Source organism: Lepidochelys olivacea (assembly GCF_965140295.1).
Source record: "Lepidochelys olivacea isolate rLepOli2 genome assembly, chromosome: 18".
NCBI lineage: Eukaryota > Metazoa > Chordata > Testudines > Cheloniidae > Lepidochelys > Lepidochelys olivacea.
The window spans coordinates 24,240,028-24,264,369 of NC_140428.1; the positions used below are offsets into that span (position 1 = coordinate 24,240,028).

Genomic DNA, 24,342 nt, shown 5'->3' on the forward strand with positions numbered 1-24,342 from the left:
GTAGAAGCGAAACTCAAACAGCTTAATGGGACTAAATCGGGGGGCTCAGATAATCTTCATCCAAGAATATTAAAAGAATTGGCACCCGAAATTGCAAGCCTATTACCGAGAATTTTTAATGAATCTGTAAACTCAGGGGTTGTATTGTATGATTGGAGAATTGCTAACCTAGTTCCTATTTTTAAGAAAGGGAAAAAAAGTGATCCGGTTAACTACAAGCCTGTTAGTTTGACATCTGTAGTATGCAAGGTCTTGGAAAAAATTTTGAAGGAGAAAGTAGTTAAGGACAATGAGGTCAATGGTAAATGGGACAAAATACAACATGGTTTTACAAAAGGTAGATCGTGCCAAACCAACCTGACCTCCTCCTTTGAGGAAGTAACAGATTTTTTTAGACAAAGGAAATGCAGTGGATCTAATTTACCTAGATTTCAGTAAGGCGTTTGATACCGTGCCACATGAAGAATTATTAGTTAAATTGGAAAAGATGGGGATCAATATGAAAACTGAAAGGTGGATAAGGAACTGGTTAAAGGGGAGACTACAACGGGTCCTACTGAAAGGTGAACTGCCAGGCTGGAGGGAGGTTACCAGTGGAGTTCCTCAAGGATCAGTTCTGGGACGAATCTTATTTACTCTTTTTATTACTGACCTCGGCACAAAAAGTGGGAGTGTGCTAATAAAGTTTGCGGATGATACAAAGCTGGGAGGTATTGCCAATTTAGAGAAGGACAGGGATACCATACAGGAGGATCTGGATGACCTTGTAAACTGGAGTAATAATAATAGGATAAAATTTAATAGTGAAAACTGTAAGGTTATGCATTTAGGGATTAATAACAAGAATTTTAGTTATAAGCTGGGGATGCATCAATTAGAAGTAACGGAAGAGGAGAAGGAACTTGGAGTATTGGTTGATCATAGGATGACTATGAGTCGCCAATGTGATATGGCGGTGAAAAAAAGCTAATGCAGTCTTGGGATGCATCAGGAGTGGTATTTCCAGTAGGGATAAGGGTTTAGTACCGTTATGTAAGGCACTGGTGAGACCTCACCTGGAACACTGTGTGCAGTTCTGGTCTCCCATGTTTAAGAAGAATGGATTCAAACTGGAACAGGTACAGAGAAGAGCTACTAGGATGATCCGAGGAATGGAAAACTTGTCTTATGAAAGGAGACTCAAGGAGCTTGGCTTATTTAGCCTAACTAAAAGAAGGTTGAGGGGAGATATATGATTGCTCTCTATAAATATATCAGAGGGATAAATACCGGAGAGGGAGAGGAATTATTTAAGCTCAGTACCAATGTGGACACAAGAACAAATGGATATAAACTGGTCATTGGGAAGTTTAGACTTGAAATTAGACGAAGGTTTCTAACCATCAGAGGAGTGAAGTTTTGGAATAGCCTTCCAAGGGAAGCAGTGGGGGCAAAAGATCTATCTGACTTTAAGATTAAACTAGATAAGTTTATGGAGGAGATGGTATGATGGGATAACATGATTTTGGTAATTAATTGATCTTTAAATATTCATGGCAAATAGGCCTAATGGCCTGTGATGGGATGTTAGATGGGGTGGGATCTGAGTTACCCAGGAAAGAATTTTCTGTAGTATCTGGCTAGTGAATCTTGCCCATATGCTCAGGGTTTAGCTGATCACCATATTTGGGGTCAGGGAGGAATTTTCCTCCAGGGCAGATTGGAAGAGTCCCTGGCCGTTTTTTGCCTTCCTCTGTAGCATGGGACACGGGTCACTTGCTGGAGGATTCTCTGCTCCTTGAAGTCTTTAAACCATGATTTGAGGACTTCAATAGCTCAGACATAGGTGAGAGGTTTTTCGCAGGAGTGGGTGGGTGAAATTCTGTGGCCTGCGTTGTGCAGGAGGTCGAACTAGATGATCATAATGGTCCCTTCTGACCTTAGTGTCTATGAATCTAAGAGATTCTCGAAGTTTTTCCCAAGTGAAGCCCTATTAGTCGAGATTGTCTCATTGACCACCTCTCTCCAATTCACGATCACACAGACCACTTCCACTACAATTCACTATCACGTGACATCCACATATCAACTATAACAATTGTTTACACGGAAGAGTAACATTTGAAAAGTACAACTTTTTAGCTGTCTTAAATGCAAGGTAGCAGGTAAAAACAAGGAATAGGCAGCACCACGTCACCAGCCAGCTGTCTATGTGCTTCACAGACTACAGTTTGGGAACCTTACGGAGCATTCGTAGGAGAGATGCCAAGGACTGAACGGGCTATGGCGCCACAAGCAAGGCAAATATATTGTCACTGTTATACTTATTCAGTGGTTATTTAGACTGGAGCGTTGCCTTTTATCAGTGCTAAACAACATTCTATCCAAATTGCATTTTCTGTATTTCTTGCCCTCATGTTCTATATGTGTCACTAAGGATTTGTGACCAGAGGTTCTCTGATACTAAGTTTGTCCACTCCTGAATACCTAACTTTGTTTATGACAATCTAAAGCAACTGAAGATCATGAAGTCAAATGAACGAGAAACAAAAGAACACATGGACTCTTAAGGAGATCCTGTCAAACAAGATATCCCTAGAAATCAAATATATATATATATATATATATATATATATATATATATATATATAAAAGAACAACACAGAGCATAAGCAGAACTGTTCTAAAATGAACATTTCTTCAATTCTTGCCATAAGATGTCATTAGCTGTGATTCTTAATGCCAATGAAAGCTGCCTGCATAGGAAGAGCCTATATTATCATATTTGCATTACATAAATGTGGCACTAATGTTATATTAGTTTTACCAAAGAATCATCAGCGTAGAAGATTCTAGTCTAGTTTACTTCATACCTGAATTCTTTGGTGCTTCCGAGGGCTGGTGAAGCAGACAAACTACGAGTCTTAGCCCGACCCCGGATAGGGTTAGCACAGCTCCACTCCTCATCATCATGACATGCTGAGCAATGAAAAGCAGATTCAGTGCTCTCATCATCTTTACTGATGCAAAAGTTTTCTTGTTCCGCCTCCATGGTGGAAGTAAAGGAACTTCAGCTGAGGGAAATACAGCTTCCTTTGGGGAAAGAAAAAGTAATATTTTACTTTATTTCAAATTTTGGAGAGTACAAACCACAAATTAAATGGACACTATCTAAGTTCATAGACCTAGAACATGACACACACTTCTCAAGCTATTCTTGAAGAGATTCCCACCCTCCGGGCAATTTCAGTGCTCTGCCAAGTCACAAGAAAAACTGGCAGAAGGATGGAGGAACCGATTGAAGTGCGTGTGTGTTAATGATGCCAGTTACCTGGGTTGTTTAGGGCCACTTTGGGCTGCAATTTTAAGACCATTACAATCCTATTTTAAAGAATTGGTAGTCACTTTCTGTTATAAAAGGAGTACTGGACAAAAGCCAAAAGTCATTTTTAAAATTAAAATACCAAAATCTGAAATTACTGTCGTATACCTGGATTCATCCTCATCAGGTAAGTGAGACAGAGGGGCATTCCTAAGTTGCACTGTACAATACACTTGGTCTTAAGAGCATTTTTAGTAACTGTGACTCCAGACAAGGGGGAACAAGACATCAAATTATGCAGTCCAATACTTTGTTTCTACCAAAGCAACTTTATTAGCCTGATATCTCTGTGACCAACAACAAAGCTGTGGACCAAACGAACAAGAACTAAAAAATTCGGTTAAGCAGTTTCAGAATAGTGAACTACAGTGGAAGGAATGGACCTCCTAAGCAAAAAAATAAAACCATTTTGAGAGGATTTGGATAGTTTACTGAAACTATAACAAAACTATTTGAGCAAATAAATTTGTTAGTCTCTAAGGAGCCACAAGTACTCCTGTTCTTTTTGCAGATACAGACTAACAAGGCTGCTACTCTGAAACCTATAACAAAACTGATCAGTTTGGGATCTATTCATCTTGTTGTTCCCATCACTTCCAGCAATGTAACTTCAGGCACAGCTCCCATCTGAGACTAGGCAACTGTCAGAATGCCAGGAACAGCACTGCAATGGACCTGAAAAAGGCACTCTTTAAGTGGACTTTCTTCCTTAAAACCCTATTTGGAGAAGATGTGGCCCTGCCAGGCACACAAGTCTCAAGCCTGAGCATATAGTTTTACACTGGGTAGATTTCTAGCCTTTAAAAAAAAAAAAAAACAACAACATGAATTTCATGAAGACAAAACTAGCATGATGCCAACTCTACTCATCACAAGAAGTATGAAAGAATCCTGCACTGCCAGGGAAACAAATGGATAAAATGATTTACTAGGTCTTTCCCACCTTAAAAATCCGAGAGTTTACATGAGTGTACCAATCTGTTAACAGAACTTCCTACTGAAAGTCTACTACATCATCAATATATATATTTTAGTCAGATATGGTTGATAGTTACATACGAGTAGCTTCTCTACATAAAACATTCTATACTCCCTCCTTAGAGAATGTAAGATAACAATGGAACAAGCCATTTTAAGTCTCATTTTAAGTCCCTGAAATGTTTACTTTCCCCACTAATATTAAGAATCAACATTTGTGCAGGTTCTTATCCATATCTGAATATAGCTGCTGAAGAATCCTTGTCTATATATAAACAGCAAACAAATTTCAGTTTAAAAAGGAAACCTAATCTAAGAATAAACAGTGATTACAATAATTAAGCTTGGATTAATATTTTATACTTACTCTTTAATAAGCTCAACAGAAAATACAAAGTTATCTTGCTATAATATTTGCAGGATTGCACTTTTACAACTGCAAATCCTTTTGAACAGATTTCCTAATACATACTAAGAAAAGGAGTATTTGTGGCACCTTAGAGACTAACCAATTTATTTGAGCATGAGCTTTCGTGAGCTACAGCTCACTTCATCGGATGCATCCGATGATTAATTGGTTAGTCTCTAAGGTGCCACAAGTACTCCTTTTCTTTTTGCGAATACAGACTAACACGGCTGTTACTTTGAAACCTAATACATACTGTGAAGAATGTGATAGTATGGCATATCAATTAGGAAAGACTGATAAACAAGGGAAGCTTACCAGTTAACCTTCCCTAAACATTAACCCCCAGCCCCGCACCGGCCGGGGCAGCAGGAGCCCCCCTCCCTTTAACCAGTTAACCAGTTAAACGATATAGTTTTAATAATTTAAACAGTTAACTTTTAAAATTATATTTACATCCCTATGGTAAACAAATATGCTAATAGTAATTTGCTGTGCTGATCCCAGGATATTAGAGAAACAAGGTGGGTGACCTAATATCTTTCACCAACACAAGTTGGTCCAATAAGACAGCTTTCGCGCTTACACAGAGCTCTTCTTTGGGTCTAGGAAAGCTACTCAGAGTGTACTTTCACCCAATTTGTCTTTCTAACAATAGTAATGATACTTTGCCACCCTATAGCACAGTGGTCTCCAACCTTTTTAAGCACAAGATCACTTTTTGAATTTAAGTGCAACCCAGGATCTACCTCAAAGAAAATGTAGAAATAACAGTAAACCCAAACACTCTTGCCCCTCCCCATCCCCAAGGCCCTGCCCCGCCCCTTCTCTGAGGCCCTGCCCACTCCATCCCCCCTGCCTCTGTCCCTTGCTCTCCCCCACCCTCACTCACTTTCACTGGGCTGGGACAGGGGATTGGGCTGTGGGAGGGGGTGCAGGCTCTGGGCTGAGGGGTTTGGAGTGTGGGAGGGGCTCCGGGCTGAGGCTAGGGCAGGGGATTGGGGTGCAGGCTTTGGGAGGGGACTGGGGTGCAGGAGAGGGCTCAGGGCTGGGGCAGGCGGTTAGGGTGCAGGCTCTGGGAGGGAGTTTGGGTGCAGGGGGGGCTCCAGCCGGGCACCACTTACCTCAGGCACCTTCCGGGTGCAGCACAGCAGGGCTAAGGCAGGCTCCCTGCCTGCCCTGGCCCCACACTGCTCCCAGAAATGGCCACCATGTCCATGCAGCCCCGGGGGGAAGAGGGGCAGGGGTCTCTGTGCGCTGCCCAAGCACCGACTCCACGGCTCCCATTGGTTGGGAGCTGCGGGGGGTGGTGCCTGCAGACAGGGGCAGCACTTGGAGTCCCCTGCCCCCGGCGCCACAGGGACATGCTGGCTGCTTCTGGGAGCTGTGTATGGAGCCCACTGGCCCTGCTTACCTCAGGCGGCAGCGCAGCGGGGCTAAGGCAGACTCCCTACCTGGCCCTGTGCTGCTCCCAGAAGTGGCCGGCATGTCCGGCAGCGGCTCCTGGAGGGGGGCACTTAGGCTCCCCGCACTGCCCCCATCCACAGGCACCGCCCCCACAGCTCCCATTGGCAGCTGTTCCCCATTCCCAGCCAATGGGAGCTGCAGGGGCAGTGCCTGCAGGTGAGGGCAGCGCGCAGAGACCCCATCTCCCTCTGCTCCCGGAGCAGCTGCCGGACATGCCAGCCGCTTCTGGGAGCGGCGTGGGGTCAGGGCAGGCAGGGAGCATGCCTTAGCCCTACTATGCTGCTAGACTGTTAGTGGCTGATCTTCCGGTTTGGCTGCAGGAGGGTTGGCATGACAACCCTAGATCGAGACTGAGATAGACTTTCAGAGGTTCCATGATCGACCGGTCGATCGTGATCTACCAGCTGGTGACTACTGCTATAGTACTTTGTAACAACTGGAAAGTTGCCTTACAAAATACTAAGCCTCTCAGCACCCTATTTTAAGATACAGCCATTGCCTCTAGCATGGGATACTGTTTCAAAACTATTGCTGGTTCATTACTGACTCAGATGGAAATGCCACCTACTGAATCACCAACCACCACTTCCTTCATTCCTGACATGAATTACATCCCCATTCCAAAAGGACACGATGACAAAAATAGATATAATTTAGTGGCATGCATTAGTTATCAATTTATAATGTCTTTCACTTTTCAAGATACACATGTTTAGTGGCTCAGTCACCTGTGAACTTGAGCTTGGAAATATTCATTTCAACATACTTTTGACTTTCCTAATACCTAGGAATTTCAGAAGAGGGGCCTGGCTTTCAGACAGACAAATGTGTGTGCCAATTATTTGATTTGTACATAATTACTGTGATCATGCATCAATAATACAGAAATTACTTTTTGACCTGGAAAATTATGCATCTAAGCTCATTTGTATTAACTTTGTACCACGGTTTTATACAATTTCTCAAAAGGAATACTAGCTTCTTCTGAACTAATCATAAAATATAATTCACTTAAAAATTATCTAAGTTTAAGAAAATAAGCCAATTTAAATATCAGATATTAAATGCCTAAAATAAAATATGACAGGTTTCAGAGTAACAGCCGTGTTAGTCTGTATTCGCAAAAAGAAAAGGAGTACTTGTGGCACCTTATGCTCAAATAAATTGGTTAGTCTCTAAGGTGCCACAAGTACTCTTTTTTTTAAATAAAATATGAAAGGCGTTTTTCAACATATTAGTATTTTAAATGTGATGGCTGAAAATCCCCTTATTCATTTTATTTGGGTTCATTCATCACCTTTTAAAGTAGTTATTATTCTTCAAAGATTCATTTGTTTGTCACAGGTTTAGTGACACCAAACATCAGTTTTGATACAATCCTGGACTGTATTCTGAATTATGTAAAAGAACCTTCCCAGAACAAATGCCAGGAAGTTTCCATTTTACATTTTACCTTTATGGCTTGCATATAAAGTGTAACCAAGATTATATTTCATATTAGATGCTCACCAAGAAAGCACTACAGAAAGTCAGAAAAACAGAATTCTATTTCTGTCTATGCCTAGTGCTGCTTTAGAAGTGTACGTGATCCCAGTACACTGCATCTATGAATCTACTTAACATTTTAAGACAATCCAATGCCTCAACTCCCCCTCTACTTCTACCTCTTTGGTCTTTAAGGAATTATTGGTCTAGTATCAGTAAGTCTTTGAAGTGGATTCCTGTGTTCTTCTAAGCTAATATCAGCCAAACCCGGAGTAACTATAGCAAGTTACGTGCCTATAGTGCCAAGTGACCAATATGTTTCATTTCTTATGCGTAGCAAAAGCCAAATATTGGTGACAGCTCATTAGCAACTAAAATGACAATCATCCAAGAAGTCTATTTTTTTAATTAATGTGAAATTGTTTTTATGATTGTTATTCAGCACTCCTAGTGATTTTGCCAGGGTGCTTTATAAATAAATTATTAATTACTGAGTATTTATTTTGGCAGCTTGAATACTGTATCATTAGTAAGATCCATTCATTCTAACATAAGTGTTCAATTCTTATATTAAATTCAGCTAAAAAAGCATCAGGCAATGATATGTCAAGTTTTCACAGCTATTTCATTGTAACATTATCAAAGGGGAAAAAAGTCTGAACTTTTAAATTCAGAATTATTTATTTTTTGTATCATCACAATGCCTAGGAGACCCAGTTAAGGGTCAGAACATCTTATGCTAAGTGCTGTACAAATACAGAACATAAAAACAAAAAACCCCCAGAGACTGTAAACTCTTTGGATTAGGGACTAAGTAAAAAGACAAGAAATTGATACAGATGGGGGAGAACAAGGAAACAATGAGACAGCATTGGTCAACATATAAGCAGTTTCTCAGCACAACAGCAGCTTAATCGCTCTCAAGTTTTTTAAAGGCATCTTGGCAAAGTTCTCCTTTGAGGAGATTTTGAAGGAGGATAATTAATTAGTTTTGCAGATGTTTACGGGTCACTCCTCCCGAATGTAAGGAGCAGCCTGGGAAAAAGCATGAAGGTGCCCGTTAGAAAATTCAACAAGTGGGCAGTGAAGGCTAGCATCTTCGGCCGATCATACGAGATGGCTGACATCTCAATACCGAACCAGGGATGACAGGTAAGGTGGGGATAGACCAGGGGTGGGCAAATTTTTGGCCCAAGGGCCACGTCTGGGTAGGGAAATTGTATGCAGGGCCATGAATGTAGGGCTGGGGCAGGGGACGGAGTGTGGGGTATGGGAGGGGGTGCAGTGAGCAGGAAGGGGGCTCAGGACAGGGGGTTGGGGCGCAGGAAGGGATGTAGCAGGGGGCTCAAGGCAGGGTGTTAGGAGGCTCAGGTGCAGGAGGGCTTCAGGGTGCTGGCTCCAGCCCAGCTCTGCTTACCTCAAGCGGCTCAGGGGTGGGAGTGGCGCGCAGCGGGACTAAGGCAGGCTCTCTGCCCGTCCTGGCCCCGTGCCACTCTTGGAAGTGGCCAGCATGTCCGGCAGTGGCTCCTGGGGGTGGGGTGTGGCAGGCAGTTCCACCATACGCTGTCCTCACCTGTGGGTACCACCCCCAAAGCTCACATTGGCCGCGATTCCCCATTCCCGGCCAATGGGAGCTGCGGGGGGCGGTGCCTGCAGGCAAGGGCAGAGCACAGAGCCCTCTGCCCTTCCCCACCCAGGGGCCACAGGGACGTGGTGTCATCCGCTTCCAGGAGCGACGCAGGGCCAAGGCAGCCTGGAGCCTGCCTTGGCCCTGCTGCGCCACTGGGCTGGCAAGCCTGCAGGCCGGACTGAAAGCCCTGATGGGCTGGATCCGGCCCGTGAGCCACAGTTTGCCCTACCCAGGACAATTGTGCTGCTATATCAATCCCTTCATATTGTGTTTACAATACCTAATGCGGTATATATGGGTGTTTGCCTCATTAATACTTTGCAAGGAAATCAAAGTGAAGTTAGATCAAGAATTGGTATGATATATGTATGAAGGCTGTTGTACAAACACACATTTTTATTAGATAACCAGAAATCGTATTGGACATTCAGATCACACCATTTGACCTGTTACACATCTACTATTGTTATTACTGATTTACTGTAATTCTCATAAGGGTAAGACTACCATTACATTCAGAAATCATTATCTTAGCTTCCTTTTCTATTAATTTGCATTATGCCTCTTCTGTGTCAATTATTCAGTAACTCAAGGAGTCCTCTTTACCAAGAAGCCAGTCAAATGGAGGATTTCTTTACATAGCTGTTTGCACCCAAAGGTTCCCCTTCAGTCCCACCAACAATGGAGAAGCATGTGTCAGCTGGACAAGTGTTTGGTTTGTTTTTTTTATGTTTTAGTTACAGATTTCCCTCCCACCCCCTCATGTAGATGGAGTCAAGAAATACACTACAATCACTGATAGCACTTGTGACTCAGAAGCATCTTTCCAGTGTATGGTTATACAACTTCTAACTCGTCTATTTCCAGTGAAAAACAGAAAGCATCACTGTCAAGAGTCAAAAATACCAGAGTAGAAACTTTTCTGCAGCAGCCCTCCTCCCCAAGATCATCTGTGCAACATTTCAAGCCACATTCTAGCTGTACTGTTTCTCTTCCCCTTTAATGTAGAGCAAAGATAAACAGAGCAGATATAACTAGATTGCAAGGCCCAGAACAAAACCGAAATTCCGAGCAACTTCCCCAACAGTTCAACCATCAAGACTGTGTGGTTTGATTAAAAAAAAGAAGCCACATTATTAACCAGCTGAGGACTCCTTCATATGACAAGGTGCAGTCACAGGCCTTGACTAGAGAGGGGGTTATTCTATCTGTTGAGTAGTCTCTTTTTCTGCACCTAGGCTCTGAGACCACATCTGTGTGTTTCCATCCCCTCAGTGCAGATTTAAGAATGATTATTCTTGGTTCACAGGAACTGAGAGAATGTTATTGTCAGTTTTCAGAGCAGCAGCCGTGTTAGTCTGTATTCGCAAAAAGAAAAGGAGTCCTTGTGGCACCTTAGAGACTAACCAATTTATTTGTTATTGTCAGTGTGTTTCTTAGACACCACTTGAGACCATCTATGGCTTTGCTAAGGAAACCTGCACTGAAACTAGTTACGCCAGAAGGTACCCTCTGTGCAAGATATATATGCACAAACCATATGCCAGCTGGTCAACTGTTTAAGGGCCTGTACCAATGAAGCCACATTTGATACACACAGTTAATGAACATTGGAGTAGCACATGGTACATCCACAGTGCGTCAAGAACCACCAAAAAGACCCAAATATCATCTTTAGGCTTGGATTGATTATTTTATTGGTAAACATCAGTTTCACCCCATGCTAACAAAAATATTGACATTTTAAATTGTAAATATTGTAATTGAAATTTACAGACAGGCAAAGTAAGACAATATGCTGCTGGAGAAGTCAAGAGATTGATTTAAGGCTATTTAACATATATATTTTGATATGCTGACAATTTATGTTTTAATTATAAAGCTTTATTTTTGTGGATCTCAGTGTCTACGGTCATTAAATTAGTACCCTCGTGACCTGCTGCCCATCGTCCGGCCACCCCATAACTTCGCATCACTGTGAAAATTTAAACCAATAAAAATGAAAAAAGTCTTCAAATAAACACTGACATCCATCAAAATGATTAAAAAAAAAAAGGGAAAACTGAATTCTGCCAGGCTTCATCCCAGAGACCAGTTGTGTGCCAAGCATCCTCCCGCGGGCCTGCCCCGCAGCACCCCACGCAGGGGCAGCAGCCGCTGCCCAGAAGGAGGCACCACATCGACCCGGGCAGCCTGGCTTTGCTACCTCCTCGGAGCAGGTCCTACCCCGCCCCCGCGCCCCCACTCCGCTCCATTCCATTCCCCCTCCCGCGCTCGCCTCGCGCCGCCGTCCCCCGCTCACCGCGCTGCGAGCTCTTCCCCTCAGAGGCCCGCCTGCCGGAACCGGTGGTATTGGCGGCGGCTACTCCCGTCCAGTGAGTGCGGCTGAGAACGCCGGCGCGCCTCCATAGTCCTCCCTGGTTCCTCCGCCTCCTCACGAGACCTAGCCGCAGCCGGGCCCGGAGCCGGCGACGGGGCAGGGAAGGCGGGGGGAGGGGGGGGAGAGAGAGAGAAGAGACGACAGCCCTGCGCATGCGCGAGACCGCCGCGGTTTCCCAGCCAGAAGGAGGCGGTAAGAGCAGCTGGGTTGCGTACGCGAGAGTGGGCTCGGAGCCCGGAGGCTGAGAGGGGAGAATCACGCTCATGCGCATGCGCCAAACCTCCCACGACACCGAGGGGGGAGCGGGGCAAAGGCGACGAACATCGACGCGCATGCGTGGGGTGCGGCTGGCTGAGCGCGGCCGCTATCTCCCGTCTGGGTTGCCTCGTGTTCTGGCGCGTGGCGCTGCTTCGGCTCGGGGGCGGGGGGGCGCAAAGCGGCGCGGCGCAAAGCGGCGCTGCGCTGCGCGCAGGGGGAGGGGCCGCCAATGCCGAGTCCAGTGGGTTTGCTCCATTTGAAGCGCCAGGCGGCCAGGCTGTGCTGGGACAGCGAGGAGCGAGGCTCGTGCTCTTTGGGGTCAGTGCGCTGCACCGTTTTGCACCCTTGGACCCCCTGCCACCCAGCTGGTCACCGTGTTACACATGCTGAGCGTTGCCAATTCCAGGCACTCATGAACCATGAGTTAGTAATTAAACCCCCCCACCACCACCACCAGAGTGGGTTAAAAAGCCTGAGATTTAAAATTAAAAAAAATTAATTTTAGGCTTATTTTATTTCCCCTAACTTTTGAGCTTCGGTCATGTTTTCAAACATGAGAACTAGAAACGTCTCCCTTTTTTTAAAAAACCAAAGCTGAGATTTCCATCTCATCGCTAGACGGTAGACCGTGAGAAGTGGGGCTGTGGGGAAAACAGCAGACTTATGGTAAAAGTGCAAGCGTTGATAACACTGGTTTCAGAGTAACAGCCGTGTTAGTCTGTATTCGCAAAAAGAAAAGGGGTACTTGTGGCACCTTAGAGACTAACCAATTTATTTGAGCATGAGCTTTTGTGAGCTACAGCTCACTTCATCAGATGCATGCCGTGGAAACTGCAGCAGACTTTATATATACACAGAGAATGAGCATGAGCTTTCGTGAGCTACAGCTCACTTCATCAGATGCATGCCGTGGAAACTGCAGCAGACTTTATATAAAGTCTGCTGCAGTTTCCACGGCATGCATCTGATGAAGTGAGCTGTAGCTCACGAAAGCTCATGCTCAAATAAATTGGTTAGTCTCTAAGGTGCCACAAGTCCTCCTTTTCTTGTTGATAACACAATGCTGAAAAAATATTTCATTTGTATTACTAAAGCTGTACTGTGCTAATCACTGTACAAACATATAAGAAAAAGACACCCTAGCCCAAAAGAGTTTACAACTAAAGTTTAAGATGAGACACATATTGTATTTATCAGAACATCCCCCAAAAGAACCTAGCAATTCTGCAAATCTCCAGTTCAGTAGTTTCCTCCCCTCCGGCCCGAAACTTCACATATGTAACTACAAAGATACTTGGTCACCTTTTTAGAAATCATGCTAATTGTGCTCCTTCCTACTGCCTTTTATCTGTTGCTTGCAAAGTACTTTATAAATCTTCGCTATGCCTCACAAAACCACTGAGGTGGATGTGACGTTGCACTCCATATGTTTTATGGAAATATGCTTATGAATCTGACATAACTGGAATATGCTTTATGTTAAATACCCCTTGTACAGCGTTATTAGAAAACTTGTAATCTACTAAGTGTGTTCATCCTATTGGTTTGCATGTATTATTTCTATATCTGGAGTTAGGAGAATAAGATATAAACTTGTATCACTGATGTAAACATAGTAAGTGGAGGCCATTAAGGGTGCTCCAGAAACACTCAGTTGTAAATGGCCTTAGTTACTTGAAAGTCTTCCTGTGTATGTGTGGGCCAGCCCATGGGGAACGGAGACTAGGGATCTTACAGTGATATGTGACTATGTCACCTGATAATGAAATCCATCTTAAATCTGGTACTTTTTCATTTAGAAGGAGGGGGGACCCAGAGAGACAAAAGATTCCCGCCTTGTGCCAAAGCTATAAAGGGGGGAGGAGCGGAACAAAAGGGGCGGCCAGTCATGAGAAAAACCCTGCTTACCACGTGAGATGTCTGCTGGAACTAACAAGGACCATACCAGGGGAAAGGATATCAACCTACTCCATCCCCAACCAGTTGGAGCCTCCTTTATATCCCCACATTTATGTCTTCAGATAGTAGAAAGAAGTTTGCTCTTTTATTTCTGCTGCCCCATATGATGACAGGGATTGTCTCTTTTCTATGTTTGTATAGAGCCCAGCACAATGAGGCCTCAATCCTGACTGCACCCTTTGGGTGCTACTATCATATACATGTATAAATATTTAAAAATAATCTGGAACTTGCTCTCTCCGTTTTCCCCTTGTGTACCCTACCAATGGTAGCAAGTGCACTAGTGGAAGCTGTGGTGTAGACAAGGAGTGATTACATCTTCAAACAAGTCTGTAAGAACTTCAGGGCAAGAATTAAGAGTTTCTAATAGTTATGCAGGGCACCTAGCTGTAAAAAAAACGAAACAGAAAACTAATAATCCTTCTGCACTCATCTCCAAGGAAGGGGAGTGGGCTATACTCGTGCCTGCGAAGAACTGGTGGATTGTAGATACCACACTGAATGTTATGATTTCCTGTCCATGAAGGAAATTACAGGCCAGATACCTTCATGTTTCATTTAGGAACCATAGCACATGAAACTGCACATGCCTCTATATGTGTGCCACATGTAATCCACGGATTTGTTGGATATGCTCTGCGTGGAGCTTCAGGTGGATTAAAACTCATCTTAAACCACTTATTTTGTTTAAATGACTAACCAGTACCCAACGGCAGCCTGTGATGAACACACAATTGGTATCATACCCCTTCAGAACCCTCTTCCACCTTCCCAGCTGATGGGCATCTGTGGCTTGTTGACAATGTTTGGTTATAATACAGAAGGAAGACCAAACTCAGACAAGGCCCTTTGTAATTTGTCCCAGTCTGTACAGGGTGTGTTGTAATTTTATCAGCAACATATTTAAATAGGCTAAATACAAACCAGATTCTAATCTGTGTGAGAAGTGCAAGTATAACATATGGGCTGTGTGAGGGGGAAATGAAGTCAATGATGAGATCATGAATAAATAGGGGACAAATTTCAGAGTAACAGCCGTGTTAGTCTGTATTCGCAAAAAGAAAAGGAGTACTTGTGGCACCTTAGAGACTAACCAATTTATTTGAGCATGAGCTTTCGTGAGCTACAGCTCACTTCATCGGATGCATACCGTGGAAACTGCAGCAGACTTTATATACACACAGAGAATATGAAACAATACCTCCTCCCACCCCACTGTCCTGCTGGTAATAGCTTATCTAAAGTGATTTCCAGCACAAATCCAGGTTTTCTCACCCTCCACCCCCCCCCACAAATTCACTCTCCTGCTGGTGATGTTGTCACTTTGGATGGGCTATCACCAGCAGGAGAGTGAATTTGTGGGGGGGGGTGGAGGGTGAGAAAACCTGGATTTGTGCTGGAAATGGCCCAACTTGATGATCACTTTAGATAAGCTATTACCAGCAGGACAGTGGGGTGGGAGGAGGTATTGTTTCATATTCTCTGTGTGTATATAAAGTCTGCTGCAGTTTCCACGGTATGCATCCGATGAAGTGAGCTGTAGCTCACGAAAGCTCATGCTCAAATAAATTGGTTAGTCTCTAAGGTGCCACAAGTACTCCTTTTCTTTTAGGGGACAAATGTCTATCACACAACCACTGCCACTCTTTGTGGTAGTCAAAAGCAGAGGATTCAAGAACTGGATGAACTGTGGTGACTGAATTCCTCTACATTTCAGGTATGAAGCACACTAGTAGGGCAGCATGAGGAGAGAGTCTTGTCTTGCTGCTGGTCATACTCGACCTGTTTTGCAAATTTGTCAAGGGACTTATAGGGCGCTCATCATTAGAGTGTCTGAGCCCTTCCCAATCACTCGTGGATTTGACCTTCAGAACGCTCCTGTGAGGCAGGGAATCATTATCCTAATTTTACAAATGGGGACCTGAAACACCGGGCAGGGTAAGTGACTTACCCAAGGCCCCACAAAAAGTATGTGGCATAGCCAGGAATAGAATCCATATTTCCCAAGTCTCAAGCTGGTGACTTAACACATAGGCCACTGTTCCTCCAAAGGAGAAACAGAGGCACAGAGAGGTGAAGTGTCTCGTCAAAGGTCACACACCAGATCAGCAGTAGAGCTGGGAATTTAATTTAGGTATCCAGAGTCACAGCCCAGTGGCCTACTGCCCAGATGACATTCCCTCAGTCTCCAGTGCTGTCAATCACCAGCCCAAAATTCAGATTTAAAAAAAATATATTACAAAGTTTGATATTCTAGAAAGTTTAAATGAGCTGGGTGCTTTAACTGCAGTTAGGGTGATTTTGTTATCCTCATCTGGTTCTTATTAGTACTCCTGAGGGCATTCTTCACCAAAAAATGAAAAAGTCTGTGCACAATATTTTAAAATTCTGCCAAATTCTGCAAATTTTAGTTGTCAAATAAATGTGGAGGCTCCAGCATGGCATTGGAGAGCATAGGCGACTGGCTACACAGAAGTGGAAGATCACTTTGCAGCGCCTCCTGGGGGACAGACTCAGCCATGAGGCTGCACGCAACCCTGACATAGCACAAGGACCAGGCCTGCCCCAGAAACAGCCCAGTGCCCTGCCCCTCCATGCCAAGTGCACCCAGGTATGGGCAGGCAGGCTCAGCTTGGCAGGAGCTTAGTGGGGTGGGGTGGGAGGAGGGAGGAATACAGGTGTGGATTGAAAGGCTTCTGTGTGGGGCAATCTAGGTGTGGGTGGCTCAGTGGGGGATCTGGATGCACAGGGGCTTGTTGGGGGGTTCTGGATGCAATGGTAATGGGATGCTGCAGGGGGGTCCAGGTGAAGGTGTTTGGGGCTCAGCAGTGGGGTCTGGGTGTGGGGGAGATCTGAATGTGGAGGGATAGAGCTCGGCAGGAGGGTCTGAGTGTGGGGGTCCAGATGCTGGGGGGTGGGGCTCAGTGGGGTGGCAATCCACGTGCAGCTGGTTGGGGCTCAGTGGGGTGGTGATCCAGGTGACTCATTGGGGTTGTGCAGGGGGAGTGGAGCTCCTCAAGGTTGTGTGTGCGAGGGCTGTGAGGCTCAGCGAGAGGGTCGGGGTATAAGGGGGTCTGGATGTACGACAGTTGGGTGGATGGGGGAGCAGCTCCCTGTACAGTGATCCCTCCCCCTGCAGCTGAGGAGCGATGGGTGCAGGAAGTGGGGGAGTTTTCAGAGCTTCCTTCAGCCAGGGGAGAAATATGGAGGTGGGTGTGATCCAGCCCCGGATGCCATGCAGGGGAAGAGGAAGTCCTGTCCTACCCAGCCCAGCCAGGATTAGCAGCTGAAGCCGGTGCAAGGTGGGAGCCACCAGCCAGGTCTTCCCCAGTCCCGCCCCCTGCCCTACAGTGATTTACCTCTCTGCCGGCTGCCGTGGGCACCCAAAACATACTGCTGGGGAAGGTCGCATGACTGCTCTTGTGGCTTCCCTTTGGCTTCCCCTCAGAAAGTTATTTTTCTGCAGGGAAGCAAAGAAATCTGTGAGGAACTTAAATTCTGTGCATGCACAGTGGCGCATAATTCCCCCAAGAGTATTATTAGTTACCACATTAGTGAATATTCTTTAACACAGAGGATAAAATAGCAGTCCTCAACAGTCATCCTGACTCTTTATTTGGTAATTGGCTAAAAATTCTCCCTGCTTTAAAATCCCTCTCAGCCCCTCAGAACATACATCTAATCTTATGTAAGAAGCTCTCCAACTCAGCCACAAATAAAGTCCCCACCCCCAAAAAGCACTTTCCTACCTATTGGTGGCTTATGGCCAAATCCTAAGAGAAGCTGAGAAATTACAGCTCCCCTTGAAGTCATCACAAACTGCCTCTCCCTTCAGTGAAAGCAGGATCAGGTCCCTAATTCTGTACTCACCTAACACATGGGGAGTGTCTTCGGTCAAATCCAAAGGGGTAAGTTACAGGAGGGCTTAGAACCTCTCAAAATTAATGCCTTAGGCATTAATGCCACTCCTGTTCCCATTGATATCAGCAGGAGTTTGTCACAGCTTTAGAAAGGAGTAGGATCAGGCCCTCATGTAGCTGCCATTGTAGACATAAACATAACAGTGGCCATACCAGGTCAGACCAAAGGTCCATATAGCCCAGAATCCTGTCTTCCGACAGTGACCAAAGCCAAGTGCCTCAGAGGGAATGAACAGGTAATCATCAAGTGATCCATTCCTTGTCGCACATTCCCAGCTTCTGGCAAACATAGTGTTTAGTTAACTCTTGCACAGTTGTCTCAGGAGATATCCTGTTTTCTAGGGATCAGATATTATTTTAATTGCATGATGTAATTATTATTTGTTAGTCCAGTCTCAAGCATATAACTCATTCAGAGCAGCTCTGGATAAAGATATCAGATCAGGTCAATTTTGCTAGGGTAATTTACACCATCTGAGGATTGGGCCAATTATTTGCTACATCCAGAATTGTTTTTCTCGGTAATGTAGGGAGATAAGAAAAGGTGGCTGCAGTTGATGGGTTGGTGCAGGTTGTTTTGAGATATCACATGTTCTCTAGTGAAAAATTCTGTGCATTTTGCAAGGAATTGGGGGTCAGGAAACGAAGTGAGTACAACATGGAACTGAGTGCCAGGAAATGAAATGACAGTGCACATTGAAAATGAGGAAGTTGAAAGCTAAGTGGTGGGGAAATGCCAGAGATTCAGTAGAAAGACGGGTTTCAGAGTAACAGCCGTGTTAGTCTGTATTCGCAAAAAGAAAAGGAGTACTTGTGGCACCTTAGAGACTAACCAATTTATTTGAGCATAAGCTTTCGTGAGCTACAGCTCACTTCATCGGATGCATAGAAAGGCGGTAGAAAGTAGAAAGACGGTTTGCTGTCACCATGACATCAGAGGATGAGCAATACTTTGAATTTTATTCACCCCACCATCATGGCCAACAATTGTATCAACCTTTGTGTATAGGAGAACACAATGTATGGTTCTGGGAATCCAGTGGTATTTTAGAGAACAAATTGGTATTAAAATGCTTAAATGATGCACAAATTTGAAGCAATGGTGGAACTTGAGGTTAGGAAGGAATTGCTCCCCAGCCAAGGAGTTGCAGGGTTTTTTTACATTGCCCCCAACCCTTTCTGGAGCACTAATAAAGACTGGCTTTTAGAACAAGATGGAAATATCCCAAATGATTTCCTGCAGCTTCAGAGGCACGGGAGGAGGCTGGCATTGATAGATGGGGAACCTAAGGCACAAAGAGGAGACGGGACCAGCTCAAGATCATACAGAAAGAATCAAAAATAGAATCCATCTCTGCCTGCTCCTTTTCCCTACTCTTAGTACTAAATGATGTTCTCTCTCTAGTGAGATGCAATCCCTCTTACAAGAAAGAAGCAAAACAATTATAGCTCAGCACAGAGGGGTTATGCTCAGAGATCCAGTGTTTATGTAACAGTCATTTACCCCCAGATCTCCGGTATGCAAACCAGGCAGAAGACATTTCAGTTGCGCTGAGATTCTTGCAAAGGTTAAGGGAACAATGCTCCTTTAGGATTTTGCCCTCCACTATTTCCAATTTGAATAAATACTGATTATTAAAAATAAAGATGCCAAAGAAAACAGATTTTTTGAGCCCATTGACAGTATCCCTTGCCTGCGTGGCGCTGCCTGCCGTCTTGTCAAGGCCATGAACTCTGGACTTGATGAACACTTATCCTTATTAATTGATGGAGATTAGATGAGATTGCTAACCAGCTGTGTGTCTCCTATTTATAACAAACCTATATGTACCGCAGCCATGCTGCAAGCTGCCCAGGTTCCACAGTGACCTTGGAAGTCCTGCTTCCTGGGCTAATGGAAGAAATGCAGCATGCCATGCCCTGTGACATCCTCTTGTTCCTACACAGAGCATAAAATAGTCCAAGTGCAGGACAGTTATATCCCTTTTGAGCACCTGCTTGCTGACAAGGAGCACAGAACAGGTAAGCGTGTACAGAACCTTATATTAGGCTGCACATAGTAAGGTGCAGTGAAGGTAGGCCCTTTGTGAGAGGGATGAGAAATGAAATGTTTGAGGGTCTCAGAATTCACAGTCCCTTGTGCCTCTTTCAGGAAAAGCCAATAGAAGGAAAACCTTTGGTACTAATACCCACAGTTCTTTCTGCTTAGGTCCTTGGTTTTGCAAAATATAAAGTGCATGGCTTTAGGTTTAATGGAACACTATTGTCAGATTCAGCCTCAGCCAGTCAGATCAAACAATAGCAGGATGTTTCTGCTAAAATGCTCAGCAGTGAAATCATTAACTTCTGAATTGTCATTAGGCCTCAGTTAACCTGTTGAGATGAAGGAGTTCATGTCTCCCTTATAGCTGTTTAAGGTTTATCTACCTGCCATTTCTGTGTAACCATGAGGAATAGGAACTTAATGTTTTTCAAAATGGAAGCTTAAATCCTGTAGAACCTGATATCTCCACTTGCTATGACATAGCAGTTAATAATGATGCTGTTTAACCACAAAACCACTGATGGATGGACAGGGGAATTATACAGTACTATTGCTTTAACTTTTCAGAGTGGTGTGCAAATAGTAACTGTGTTCTCATAAGACACCCCCATGAGGTAGGTAAATAAATATCATTATCCCCATTTTAAAGATGGGGAAACAGAGGTTAATGGACTTGCAATGCACTCACAATTCAGTGGCAGAGCTGGGATTAGAAACTGGGAGGTCCTAGTTTCTAGCTCCATGCTCAATCCACTTCACAATGTTTGCTGTCTCTGATAACATGATAAGCTTGAGAGCAGTTGGCAACTGGTGTACAGAAAGCTCAGTTAGCGTGAGTGGAGAGACTTAGCAATAGAAAAGTGAAATGTCACAAAGGAGGGAGGGAGAACCAATGGCAAAATCTTTACCAGAAAACCCAGCAATAGGTGGATGAAAGGACCAAAATCTCAGTATTGTGGAGAGCGAACAACTGGCTAGAGAAGGTGCACTGAGTGTGTGTGTTCAGGTACCTCACTTCCTTTAGTATTGCAAGTAAATTTCATATGAGTTTCAGAGCAATTTTTAGCAATGTTAAGAAGGGATTTATTCAGAGGGAAATGTTCTTAAGGGAGTTTAAGCAGAGATTTGATGACTGGCCAAAAGGAATGTAAAGCTGAGATTTAAAAGGTCAGCTTAACATTGGTAGTCACACCTAACCATAGAGAATGCCATTTAGAGGTAAGAACTGCAGGAAACTCAGCTGTGGGAAGCACAATCACCTTATCTGAGCTGCTATGTCTGGGCTCTGCAAGGAGGGGAAGGGTCACCAAGTTCTCTTGGTCTAAAATAAGATGGAGCTTGCCAAAGCCAACTACAAGCTAATATCCTAGGCCCAGCACACTCTGGATACAGGCCACATTATGGAACAGAAACAGCTTTAGTGCCACTGATGCCTGTCCTCTGTCCATTGACAGGAGATCATCCATCCATTCTCATTCTCCTGAACCTCTCTGCAGTGTTCAACACTGTTGACCATGAGATACAGCTATACTGCCCAAGAAAAGTAGCAGGAGTCCAGGGTAATGCATTAAAATGGTTTAAGTCCTTCCAGGACGGACAGACGGACACACACACACACAATAGAGATGGGAAATTGCTCCTCCATCACTAGATCCCTCATTTGTGGAGTCCCACAAGGATTAATTCTCTTTCCTGTCCTATTCAACATCTACATGCAACCACTAGGTGAACTGGTCAGACATCAACTCAAGTGCCAAGAATATTCAGGTAACTAACAGCTCTACATATCCTTCACCACATATGGCCACATAATCACCACCAAATAGCTCGGTGGCTGAATGAGATCAGCTTATGGATGAAGAACAGGCGGCTGAAGCTGAACCCAAGCGAGATAGAGGTGATGGAGGACAGATGAAAGCACTTTAAAGAGTTTGCAGCCATGGTGACAGTCTCCTTTGATTAAAAGCCCATGCCCACAATTGGCCAGTTCAGTCTGTAGTTCAGGAGTGCGCCTGGATTCCTTATTGACACTAAGTTTTCACATATTAACAAGCACAGTAACACTTTCTACTGTTGGATTTTTGTTCAGTTTTGTTGTTAATAAGAAGCCAAATGATCAGACTCAATTGGTATTTCTTAATCAAAGATTCAGTCAAAGATTAACACAGCACAATACAGAAAGGAAGGTCATAGTTACCAAAATGATCTGGAGACCAGAGAAGCGTCTGTAGGTCAGTTCACTCCTAATTCCCCAAAGCACCCATCCTCCTATATTTATTCAAGACAAAAACAAATTCCTTTCTCATACTGGACTACATAAGAAGTTCCTTTTTATGGTATCTTATCTTGTCTAATTAATAGGCTAAAGATATCTGAAAGTAAGTCCTTATTATAGAAAACATCTGTACCAACAAGTAATTCGTAATAAACTAAAAACATCTCTCAATAGGTAATTATTTCATTGATCACCAAAGACACTTGTAATAAAAAAGTCTCTCTGTACCTGGATACATTCTCCACAGGTCAATGGGGCAAGGTAAAAAGTATTATACACATTCCATTATTTGGTCACACACCAAAATTCAAACTAAGTACAAAGTCCCTAGAATCATAGATACAAAACATTTCCATTCATACATTAAGGAGCATGGGATTTTATATACAAAGAATTGTGGGAATACAAAAAATCATGAGGAGTGGTTTATTTGCTAACAATACTATTGCTAATTGGCTTGTGGTGAAGAGACTGGACGAGAACTCAGGAGTTCTGGATTCAGTTCCTGGCTCTGCAACAGACCCCTTATATGACCATGGGCAAGTCACTTAATCTCTCTATGCCTGTTTCCCACCTATAAAATGTAGATAATACTTTGTTTCATCCATCTTTGCCTGTCTTTAGGGCAGGACTATCTCTGTCTTTGTCTCTCTAGAGTGCCTAGCACAATGGGACTCTGATCTTGGCAGGGGCCTTTAATTGCTACTGTAATACAAATAAATAGATCTAAAACATGCTTTCCTATTACAGTATATTCCCAGACCCACAAAGGAGTTGGTTTACCCTAGATGGGGGGGGGGCAAGGAGGGAGATGTTTCTTATCGAGTCAGCTATCCTAATTCTTCCTATGAATGTAGCTTCTCTCGGATTTGGGGAATCAGACAGCTTTTCCTCCAGGCAAACTTTCCCTGAAGCAACTAAAGGACTATTACCAATAGCTACAGAATGTAAAACTTGCAAATAGATCTATGAAATGCAACATTCAGACTGGACAGGTTAAAAACCCAAACCTTGGGTCTATATGAAAAAAGTTAGTGGGTGGCTCAAGATCGTGAGTGCCAACCTCAGGGCAGACTGTCAAAAAGCAGGGCAGAAGCCCACACTGATTGTAATTAGATTTCACCAACCCAGTAACAAGTGTGAACGCTTGAAGCACTATAACAATCTTACCATGGAGTCACAGACAATCCCCTTGGACATTCCAGTGTATCTTGCCCTGCAGGCAAGCTGGACTATGTGACAGATGGTCACTTTACACCAAAAATCACTATCATATTCAGGTTACTCCTGGACTAGTCACTTACTCCAGGTCAGTTGTATTCAGATCTCAAACCGAAGATAATGTCTGTAGCCAATCCTGTAATAAACTAATTAGAGATTTATTAACGAAGAAAAGAAATGTGTTATTTACAAGGGTAAAGCAGGACACATACCTACACAAATGAGTTACAGTCTTAGATTTAAAAAGGTAATTTAAGATTCTATAAAGAGATCTATATGTCCTTTATGGCTGACCCACTGTGACACTACCCAGGGTACAATCTGGACTGTTGGGACAGCTGTGTCCCTCAATTCTCCAGCCTAAGGTGCCTTTTACACTACTTTCCTGTGAGAGCAACCACTCCTGGCCTTGATCACACACAGCCTTTAGCATGCAAATTACTCCCAGCTGAGTTATAAGAGTGCTTCTAGCCAGCCACTCCTGAATTAAATTGCAGAGTGACACCAGCAAATACCCAGTCCCAGATTGTCCCCAGAAACGTGCATCTTGTACCGCCCAGCTCTTTCCTTTGTGACAGGGTCGGGCCAGATGGCTACAGGAGAGTGATAGAAGGCTGATATATTAGCCCCAGGTTAAGTAGGTCCCTTTTCCCTAGGTAAGGTAAGGGGGCAGTTCCAGAACAATCAGGAACTTTCTGGAAACAACTAAGGCGGACAGGCTGATTAGAACACCTGTAGCCAATCAAGAAGCTGCCAAAATCAATTAAGATAGGCAGGCTAATCAGGGCACCTGGGTTTAAAAAGGAGCACACTTCAGTTTGTGGTGTGTGTGTGTGTGAGGAGCTGGGAGTGAGAAGGTGTACTACTGGAAGACTGAGAAGTACAAGCATTATCAGACATAAGGAGGAATGTCTTGTGGTGAGAATAAAGAAGGTGTTTGGGAGGAGGCCATGGGGAA

General features: G+C 44.0%; 1 protein-coding gene across 1 annotated transcript in view; it reads right to left on the bottom strand.

Moving 5' to 3' along the window:
* The window catches only part of NADK (NAD kinase), a 48,128-nt gene extending 36,239 nt beyond the window's left edge, over positions 1-11,889 (bottom strand). The window contains exons 1-2 of the mRNA XM_084651783.1: positions 11,630-11,889; positions 2,853-3,072 (exon numbers count right to left, since the gene is read on the bottom strand). Coding sequence (XP_084507909.1) covers positions 2,853-3,031 — 179 coding nt within the window. The 5' untranslated portion in view covers positions 3,032-3,072; positions 11,630-11,889. The remainder of the gene's footprint in view (positions 1-2,852; positions 3,073-11,629) is intronic.
* Positions 11,890-24,342: the final 12,453 nt, after the last annotated feature.